At 40.1% G+C, this 11,239-nt stretch overlaps 1 protein-coding gene across 1 annotated transcript in view; it reads right to left on the reverse strand.

Moving 5' to 3' along the window:
• The window catches only part of LOC115380096 (contactin-associated protein-like 5), a 103,610-nt gene extending 92,929 nt beyond the window's left edge, over nt 1-10,681 (reverse strand). Inside the window, exon 1 of the mRNA XM_030081147.1 lies at nt 10,485-10,681. Within this exon, the coding sequence (XP_029937007.1) occupies nt 10,485-10,554 (70 nt within the window). The 5' untranslated portion in view covers nt 10,555-10,681. The remainder of the gene's footprint in view (nt 1-10,484) is intronic.
• Nucleotides 10,682-11,239: the final 558 nt, after the last annotated feature.

Here is an 11,239-nt window from a genome sequence, read left to right on the forward strand (position 1 = left end):
ATTAATTTAATATTCTCTTAGCAACAGTGTAATTCTATAATTGGAGGACATGCCATGTCCTTGGGAAATATCCCATGCTTTTAATATAACTTTGATATTTCTTACTATATTTTCAAACAGGATCATGTTGGAGCAAACGTCACCTTTGTGTTTTATAGCAGCTGTCATTTCTTTGTAAAATAACTTTGTAAAATAACATGAATACCCCTAAAAAGATTTTTTTTCTCCCCTCTCTCTCTTATAATCACAGTTATAATTAGCCCAAAAGCAATACAAACAACATTATTTCTGAAATCTTTTCATCATTTTTTTTTATATATATAAAAAATGAGATACTCAAGTCAGACCGGCATTCGTTGCCAATAAACCAACAATTAGGTCTGACATAGCAAAAGCTATGTTTGTCCAAGAAATGAAAGTAAGATATCCATTCAAAAAGCTCATCCCAATAAAATAAATAAATAAATGAATAAATAAATGTTGTATATGACCTCATCACATGATGTCATTTCTTCAGGAAAACTACAAGGAACCCTCTCTCTCTTGTTTTTGTGTTATAAAGTTGTATCTTAGCCAGGGAACATATTCACATTTCAACTGATTATATGTATAAGATTTTTTTTTTTTTTTTTTTAAAAAAAGCTTCTTTGCATGTACATTACAGGCTCCCACCTGCAAAAACGCCAGCTATTACCCTTGTAACTTGAAAAATTAATCAGTTGTCAGTTATGCTCTCTAAAAAAATAATGAAATAAAATAAATGTTACAGTTCAAGAATGCTTTATAACGATCTCTCTCTCTCCTTTTTATCATTTTTTTCTCACCTAATTACAAATTCAAATGCCGTTATATAATTAGCCAATTAATGACTTAACGGCTCCAACACAGAAGGTTCAGTCTGATGGCTATCAAGCCTCGGTTGCAGGCCAGTCAACACATCCAGAAGGGAAATGTTTCAGCAGAGACAAGCTTCCTTATTAGTCATGGACACCTGAAGATATGGCACTAGGTGTTATTTATACGATGTTAATATGTTTCCCATGGCTATATTACATAAATGGGCATGTAAATCTTGCATTTAACTAAGAAAAATGACACCATGACAAGTGCAGTTTCATGGTTTTGTGTGATAGTCCTCCAGTTGGAAGGCACTTAAACTAGAAACCACTTCCTCCTGCAGCTGTGGGGAAAATATTTCCACTTGGCAACGCTGATGATAGTTTTTTTTTTTTCTTCCTTCCTTCACATTAAGCATATTAGAGCAGAGAGTTCTGACCGCATCAGTGGCAACCGTGAGAGATCCTCACAAACAATGATCTAATTATCAAAACAAAAAAAAATAAATAAATACAAAAAAATACCACAGGTTATTGACTGATGATAGCTTGCTGAATGTCCCACCGAGACCAATTCAAAACACACACACAAATTCACAAATGATGGCCATGTTCAGGTTTAGAACAAGAGCGCTGCTGCACCACTGAGAGTGCAGTCAATGATGCACCATCAGCACGCCGTCTTTTAACCTGTAATGGAAACACACAAGTTGCCAATGGTGCCACATTTGTCAGTTAGATTTATTTATACCACCGAGACCGAGGGGGAGTCATTTCCAAGCTGAATTGCCTCAGATCATATCCCTAAAGGTGTGTACAGTATGAGGTAGTGTGTGTGTGTGTCTGTGATTTATGCTCTCACTATCCTGCGAGGTAAAAATGCCCTCATAAAAACAGAAAATGCAGAAAACGGGCCTGTTTTCTGGTCTTTATGTGGGGAAGGGGTTATTTTTAGCGGCACAGGCGGAGCTGGGTTAAGTTTAGGATTGAGGTTAGACGTGCAGGGGTTAAAGCATTCGGGGATAAGCCAAAAATGCAAGAGTAAGTGTTTGTGTGCATGTGTGTGGCACTATGTTCATCTGGCATCCCTCTATGAACCTGAATAGGCAAATTACAGCATGCATTCCAGACTGTAATATAAAGCACAAACTGCTGCAACTTCCACCCAGGCCCCAGTCACCTCCTCCAATAAACTCCACAAAGTTTGGCGATGAAAACGAGCTTCGTGACATCATGACACGGCTCGAACAAGCATCTATTTTCCAAATGAACACTAATTTGGCCGTGACAACTAATGCACCTGTGAGGAAAAACACTGACATTTACTGCAGTCAATAATTCAGACCATTAACAAAGCCTGGGCTGCTGAAGTTATACACTGAACTTTTAGTGTGCTTCCATTTCAATGAGCTTCCGAAGCATTTGCGGTTTGAACTTTTTTTTTTTTTTATATATATATATATATATATATATATATATATTATTTATTATCTGATTGTAGTCTAACCACTTCACAACCATTTACACTGGACTGCATGAGGGAACCGCATTTAATTGCTGAATTACCGCCGTAACCTCTGCATTCTGCAGAGCACATCCATGCAGGATAATGAAGTTTGAAAGTGTTAATGTGGGTTAAGATTTTACAATTTGCCCATTACTGATTTTGCCGAGCAGAAACTTGAAGTGGGCACCGATGATGCTTTAAGAACCCACCCGCACTTCTTTATGACTGGCGCACAGTGCAATTGCAGAAACTTGCAGGATTAGGCGATTTCTTTCGCCATATGGAATTTCTACTTTTCAGATTACACCAATCGCACAGGATTAAAATCATGGGCAATCACAGACAAACTTTACAAATCACTTGACACCCCTACCTACTGTAATACTAGTCCTACTGTAAATAGGTCTATACATGTGTTCAAGGTAAATATTATCCTACAGACAAACTTTACAAATCACTCAACACCCCTACCTACTGTAATACTAGTCCTACTGTAAATAGGTCTATACATGTGTTCAAGGTAAATATTATCCTATACAACGAGACCAACAGAACATGTCAGGCGATCTTGCGTAACATCATCGCTCTGCCTTTTTAATCGCATTTGATAGCTGATAGCTTCAGCCATGAATCATCTGGCAGCTCTTCACACCACAGAGCAGCTCTTTGGTTTCTCAAGCTCCTCTGTGAAGCCAGATCTCTAATTCTATCAAGAGTGGGAAAAAATAAAATAAAATTAAATTAAAAAAAAAAAACGCAGTGCACCCTTCCATACCTAAAAGCAAGCAGAGCAGGCCCAAATGAGTCAGAGCAGAGTGCTGTGAAATGGATCCTTCCTGGCTCGTTTGATGGATATGGGGAAGAACAACTGCACACCTTAACAACATGTAAGCAGGAACAGGCGAGTTTTACCAGTAATTTCAAAATTCACAAATAATCTGAAGCAGAGAGACAGAGTTGATTCATTTTTCTGCTTTCTTATAATCACATTTTTTCCAGGCTTGCTGCCTTTCTGATGCGCTACTGCAGGCCAAGATGAGCAAATTAAAACAAAACTCACAACTGAAATGCTAACGCAGATTAGATTCAGAGCAGAGAGATATGTGGTATTTTATTTACATTTATTTTATGTTTTATTACATTAGGCTATTTATCACATGCTTCTCTCCAAAGTGACTTATAAGTACATTTTGCCAATTGTTCTCAAACCAACCATGTATTACAGTCTTCATCAGATAAGATGATCTAAATGTATTTATTTTATCTGAATTTATTTATATAATTTTGGGAATTTGCAATCTGAAATCAAAAATTGAAATAAAAGTCCTGTTGGGAGTGATTTTATGTAAAAATCTTGATTGTTTGGTGTACAATTATAAAAAAAATATAAAGTACATAAAGTGCACATTATCCTGCTACTGGCAAATCTGTCTTCTCTTCATCTATATTTTTGTCTAGCATATTAATATTAAAATCCATAATCAGTGCAATTGCAAGTTCACAGTTCCATGTTTGTGATATCTTATGCTTTGCACTGAGGCAGTGATATACAAGTTCATCAAACACAAATCAATGGTAAAACATAAAAAAAATACCGTACTTCAAAACTACCATAGAAAAATAGTTTAGCTGTTATATAAATGCATAATTTAAATCCATTATATCAGTTATCATGTTACATTCAGTTTCATTCAGAGTGACGTTCTCTGTCAGCTTCACGTTCCTGGAGTTACACTCATTCACACCTCGAGCATTCAAGGTCATGGATTCATTTTTATCGCTGAGCTCCACTGGCAGTCTGCTTTTTGTTCCCGTCTTAAATGGCCGAGAGCATCTTTGTGGGTACGTGCACACGCACAATGAAGCGCACACAACCTTAGCCTGCACAGGACTGTGAAAAGCCTCAAAGGAAACACTCACGAAAATATGGATCAAATTGAGGTAACTATAAAAAAAAAAAAAACACGGGACAAACTGGGAGAAGACGGTTTGCTGATGCATAGATGGGGTTGATATTTGTTTATTGTTATCAGGGAGGGGAAGTTACTAATCCCGTTTATTCCAGTAACTGTAATGGTGTAGCTTTTTGGATTACCTGCATGTTAAAGTCAGTAGTTTTACTTTTACTGATGCAGGTATTTGCTTAATTTTCTGAACTGTGTGAATTGCTACATTTGAAATAACATTAACATTACAGATCCATTTTCTAGGCGCTCCATAAGCAAACAGAAAACTGATTATTATAAACTGAAATATGGTGGCAACCATAGTGAATGGTGAGTCAGCAAAAAAAGAAAAGAGGAATCCACTTTTCATAATTTCTATTTTTTTTCCACTACTGAGTTTGAACCCTGCCTTCCCTTCCCTCTGAAAGAGTGAGAGAGAGAGAGAGATCACACACAAGACTGTTCTCTTTCCTAAAAAGCAACTTAATAGCTTTTACTCCGTGTACATGTTAAATGAGATGGTTTGCTACTTTAACTCGAGTTAAGTTTTACTGCGCTGATTTTACTTCTACTTGAGTAAATTTTCAGCAGCGGCGCCTCTACCTGAGCAAGACATTTTAGTATTTTTTTTTTTTTTTTTTTTTAAGATATCATCCAGTCATGTCATCAACCTCTAATATGGCAGAGATTCCTCCCTGAGTGGTCTGGATAACCAAATATAACATTTTACTGTGTTTTTTTCACTTATTCATTGAACTGTTCACCAGTGTTTGCTCGCTGCACATTAATTCTTCATTTAAACCGTCACTCTGGCGTTTCCCTACCATTTAAAAAGTGCTTGCTCTAAAAATAATTTCAACAGTCTGGAGACTTTCAGTTCCAGTGATGGTCTAAATGTTGTTTCAGTGGCCTTTCCATCGTGACAAGAATACATTTTGGCAGAAACAAAGAATATTTCTGTTGTTGTTGTTGTGGATTTATTGCAAAAAGTGTCAGCTACTGGCCCCAAAAAACCTTGTTAGTTAAAGTTTAAAGAAAACGTGACAGTATTCAATTATAATAATTAAAAAAAATACAGGAACACATACGTTGATTGGCCTAATTATTCCAGATAAAAGCCACAAACCTTTGTCCAACTGGAAGAGGAGCCTATATGGTGTGCTGTTTTACAACAGACCATTTGCCATGTTGAATGCCTCGAAACATGTGAAGTATGAGTACACCATGCTTTGAGGCTGTATTTTAAAGGACATGACTCAACTGTATTTTCGGCTCTGGCCCTCTATATTTGAAGAAAAGGTTAAAAAAAAAAAAAAAACACCCCAGCGGAGACTGAACAATGAGAGAAAGAACAGTTCTTGCACAACAGGATGTGAATGCAGCGAGAATACGGGGGCTTTGGCTGCACGTCTATCCAGAACAGTTTTATTTGTATGGGATTTAGATCAACCCCTTTGTATAAAGCCAGATCTTTTTTCACTGCCAACTGTATCACTGCCCTGTCCCCAGCTTCTTGCCAACGCAAACATTTTGATGCCCCCTGAGTCTCACCGGGGGCGGATCATAATCTGCATTATCTCTGGTCCTGGCAGAGGGGGCCACGCAGACCATCGTGATCCAGCCGGCGATAAGCCTTTATCACAATGTCCTCTTCAGCATCAGATCAGAAGCTGATTTTCATGTTCGCCTGATAAGGGGTGCCACTGTAATTAATAAATACCTCCACAGTGTCTCTGCAAATAAATTATGGTGACATTTTGTCCTCCGCGACGCCCCTCACCGCTTAATTGATCTCATCAGTCTTGGAGATCTGGGCGAGGTATGTGGGCCAAATGATGGCTTCCACGGGCCAAGAAGTCTCTCTTAAACTTATTCCATTTATCTCTTCAGCTGAACCTGTCAATCCACGCTCTGAATTACTACTACAGAGACATTTGGAATATATATCAGCATAGCGCACTGAGAATATGGTCATTTCCACTTCCACTGCCACTTCCATTGTCTTCCTTTCACCTCTCAAGGTCAGTGGCACTTTTAGTGCCGGCAGCGTGTGGTGAAATGTCCAATCTGCTAAATGTCCGATCCTCCAAAGAGGCATTCATTTACATTTTATAGGACTTCAAAGGTTGGCTAGCTATATCTGACAGGCTTTTTTGATGTGTGAGTGTTTTGTGTGTGTGTGTGTGTGTGTGTGTGTGTGTGTGTGTGTGTGTGTGTGTGTGCGTACGTGCGTGCGTGTGTAAACCCCCCACCTTTTTTTTTTTTTTTTTTTTTTTTAAGTGTACATTGTGACCATGTGTCTATGCATGTGCACATCTGAAATCCCTTTTGACATTGTGTGGGTTGTCAAGGCCCATTTCCCATCAGAACTGACGGGATCTGGAGCAATATGCCAGAGCCGGACTCTGGGGAAGTCAGTGTCATAGGTACAGCTATCTGGATGAGCTTTTGTAATGAAACCCCCCACCGCCTTCTGCCTAAGGCAACCTTCAAATTCATTGCCCCACACTCAGCAGGGCATCTCCATTTTACCGCCTCACATGCTTGACCTCATAAAAAAGTGGAAGTAAAGACTTTATCACACTAATGCTCCGGTCAGAAGTCCAGTATCCCCCACAGAGTTGGGAATGTATTTAGAATATGAAATGAGGCGGCCGAACCACGCTGTCTGGTAAAAGTGCCACTGAGAGTGACCAAGAATTATAGATGCAAATATATGACTTTGATTTATGTAGATCCACTTGTCACAGGTCCTAGTACAGGATCTGGCATAGTATTTAAAGCAGGCTCCAATAAATAATCCCATTGCTCCTACTACTCTAACATCTATCCTTTTCAGAGATAATCTTCGTAATGCCTGAATCCACTCCTGGCCTACCACCAGACTACAGTATTGATTTAACAACCTTGGATCTGCAGGTATTGGAATTGATTTTGCACAATATCAGGGCCTACTTTATGTAACTAGTGAGAGGGGCTCTGCATCAGCAGCCCAAGCTGTGTAATGAACAATCCATAGGACAATACTTTGCTTTTGTCCAGACGGGTTACCGCTGAAGGTGAGAGCTGGGAAGGTTACTCCAAAATGGATTCAATTACAGACTGCTGAATATTTGCTTAAAATTCTGATCAATAATAAAATCCACAGCAGGAACTCTGAAATCTGATATAATTTGCACATCCTGAAACATTTGATAAAGTCTAATATTGATAATAAAAACACTGTAGTAAGTTTCAATATCTGCATCATCAGTGGACCAGCATAAATTCTGTCTAGGTATTGTCTAGGAACTTTTGATGGCAAACCACAGGAAATATAACTAAATATTTGATGTTATATTAAATGAATTAAAGTGTTTCAGAGGGTGGCGTCACTGATAACAGGCTGGTGATGCAAAATCTGTACATATCTCGCAAGGAGGGTTAATCTAAAAATTATTATTATTTTTTTTTTTAAAGTCAGTGCCAATATTGAACCTTAATATTCAATCTGCTGCTGATCTTTCATTTATTTGGACACTTTCGTGCAAAAATAAAAAAAGAAATAAACAAGAGAAATTAATGAAAACGTATTTGTACTTCTGTCAGGGTGGAAAAACCTTGGAAGCGGCATTAACGCCATCATGGGACACTAAAACTCTCCACTGAAACCCAGACTAATGAAATCATTTTTTAGGTTAGCAGCTCCTTAAGGCAATAGCAGGTAAACTCTGGGATACATTAAGCACTTAAATGAAGAACTACTTCACAAAAACATTATTGAACAATTTAATCACTGAATTCATTGTGCATATACTTAATTTTTATTGCAGGGTGTTCTCGGAGGCTGTGGTCATCGATCAGCCAAGGACCACATGACCGGCTGATGACGTCTGATATTTAATATTGGCCCCTTATATCGGTCTAACCTCTGTTGAGTGAGGATGTGGCTGCCATTATTTCTGTCACCTGACACAGGACCATATAGGCTAAACCAGCCGTGACAGATCTCTGCTCCCTCCTTTTGATTTGCGACGGCAACTGCAATACATAAAAAGTAACGTATTGCAACATAAACGGCAAAGCAGCTGCTTGTCCTCAAGAAACATGTTGCTGTTTCATCTTGGAGGAGCTGCGTCTGCTCTGAACGCTGGACTCACTGACAAGCACGGTGGAATAAATAACTGATCACGTATTGAGTGTTGCGACAGAATATCCCACATCTCACAAGAAATGCAATGAGAAGCGAAAATGCCAACAGCACTGTAGTATTTCTGTTTAGATCCTGCATGCACACCCCATTCCATCAGGGATGCACTGATACTGGTGCTGACATCCATACAGGGCTAAAAATAGAAAATTGCATTATATAATTTCTCCATCAGTAAAATCTGATAATAAGTGCCTCCTGTGATGTGTCACAAATAAACTACTGCTCATTTCCCATCTATTTGACTCATAAAGGAATGGTAGATTTGTCTAGTGGAGAAAATGCATTATATCTCATTTATTTTTGCCCAGTGACCCAAAAACAGGCCTAATGGACCAGGTATTTATTGTTGAGTAATCCCCACTTGGGACTGGCTGCAAGATAAAGTTTACTACAAATCAGTATCTGCAGTGACAAAGTGGTATCAGTGGATCTCTTTTATCCCCCCTCCTAATTAGGCTATATCCTTCGACCTGTCTAGACCTCTTTCACACAAGAGAGGCCTGTCAACGCACACTGACTGAGCAGTCGGACGAAACCTACTGCAAAGTGTGCTGCAGCAGATTTGAGCCCACTCTTTTAATATCAATACAATCAATACAAAGCACCTACCCCTCCACAGATGAGGCAGACAATAATCTTTCATCACTAGAGATGAAAAGAGGAGGCTGAGCTTGTTGTGGAGATGCTGCTCAGCCACACCGTGAGGGATGAATCAGCCTGAGTTGATGGGGAATGCTGAGCAGGTTAGCGGGCTGCATGGATGGTGAGACGCCGGTCAGGAGCTGGTGGATTCGGTCAGGCTGTGATCGCAGCAGTGAGCACCGCCTCTGACTGGGAGGCACAAACACTCTGTGTGTTTCACACTGCTCCCCTGGCCCGGCTGCCGTCCAAAACCACTGCTATCACAGGCAAAACAATTACTGTACTGTCCAAAGGGAGACATTGGACTGCCACCAACCAAATTACAACATTAGGTGTTGCCAAGGAAAGTGTAACAAGTCACAGCTTAAACAGACACCAAAGCACCAGCTGACGAAGTAGTTCTTGCAATTATACACCACGGCAGTGGGCTATTATCTAAAAGGCTACACAAAATTGGCTATAAAACACATCTGCTGGGTTGTAAAAACACTGCCACTTTAAGCTCCAATGCAAAGGTACTTGCATGGAGATTCCTGAAGCCATCAGCAAATGCAATTAATGCAAATTTAATGTTCGTTTTGGCAAAGAAAGAACAAAGATATTAATCAAGGGTAATTTGGTCTTGCATGAAATAGCACCCCCTTCATTCCCACCTACCCTTCCATACACACATACACATCACACACACTTTAATGATCTATTTAATTTTCCCTGAGAGCGTGATGCAATCCCGGTCCCTCAGAGCAGCACAGATCTGTACAAGGGCTTCCAGTCATATGAGATACAGTAACACCAGCAGCCTCCCTATGCACTTCAACTTCACTTTGCACTGTAGGCTACTGTACGCAGCCTGCCATGCATTCTAACACATGTGACGGCAGGCAGCAAAGCCATCCTTCCCTGCCCTGCACCTCAATGAATGCAACTTTTATTTGAATCATAATTGCCACTGTTATTATTATAATTCTTATGATGCTCCTGCTCCTGGATTGGCAACTGCGCTTTGTCTGATGACATTTTGGATGCAGGTTTCCAGCACCACAGCAACAAATCTCCTAGTCTGCTGTGATTGAGATTTTGCACCAAACTGAACAATCCTACATCGATTTGGATGTGGAGAGCTCGGCTTGTGCGTCGCTGCCTTTGGCATGTGCCGAAACTGCATTGACATCTCTTATAAATCTACATTCTTGTTTTTCTTTCTTTTTGTTCAAACACGTAAAATATTAATGTGATGTCAAGCAGCTATTTTAAATGTTTGTTTGCCATTATCCCTATTCAGTAAGTGCGTTCCAGCTGCCGCTCGCAGACAAATGAATAATAAAACCGGGAAGATGAACCAAAGATAAACTGTTACTCACAGTGAGTAGCCGGTAGCACCGTCCTCAAGACGCAGAGCACGACAAACCAGACGACGGCAAAAGATGACATTTCCACCTCGCTCGCCTCCGACGGGATCCAGGATGCTACTGTATAGATCCTTATAGTCTAATTGAGGAGAAATCCCCCCCACCGGTGTTAAAGCTCCAGGTACCGCCGTGCTGGTCCACCTGACACCGCCGACTACCGACCACACACACCTCCAAACCACCAGCAGGAGCCTCCCAACTCTCTCTCTCTCTCTCTCTCTCTCTCTCTCTCTCTCTCTCTCACTGTCTCTCCCCCTCTCTCTCTCTTTCTCTGGTTTATTTCTGGTTTATTTTTCTGTGGTTGCAGCTCCTGCTCTTGTTGTTTCTGTACTTTACTTGTCAGGTATCCGCGCCGCAGCGGCTCCGCAGGTCGGCCGCCTCTAATATGATGAGGCGGGCTGCCTCGCCGCTTCTGTCCGCCGAGACGTTTCAGACATGTCGGCACCATGACAGTGAGCTGACCGCCCGCCTCCGGTCTCAAGCCGTGTCTCTCTCCATATATGATTCAGCCGGGATCAAATTTTAACTTTTTCTACCACTGTTAAAGAAAGAAAAAAAAAAAAAAAAAAAAAAAAAAAAAAAAACTTTTAAGAATATGTTACTACTTTCCAAGAGCCAGTACTGACTGGTCTGGTCTACCATTTCAACTTAAAATGTTACGGCAAGACCAAATGTGTTCTCTTAACATGTAACCCTAACCCTACCCA

Source organism: Myripristis murdjan, chromosome 21, assembly GCF_902150065.1.
Source record: "Myripristis murdjan chromosome 21, fMyrMur1.1, whole genome shotgun sequence".
Classification (NCBI taxonomy): domain Eukaryota; kingdom Metazoa; phylum Chordata; class Actinopteri; order Holocentriformes; family Holocentridae; genus Myripristis; species Myripristis murdjan.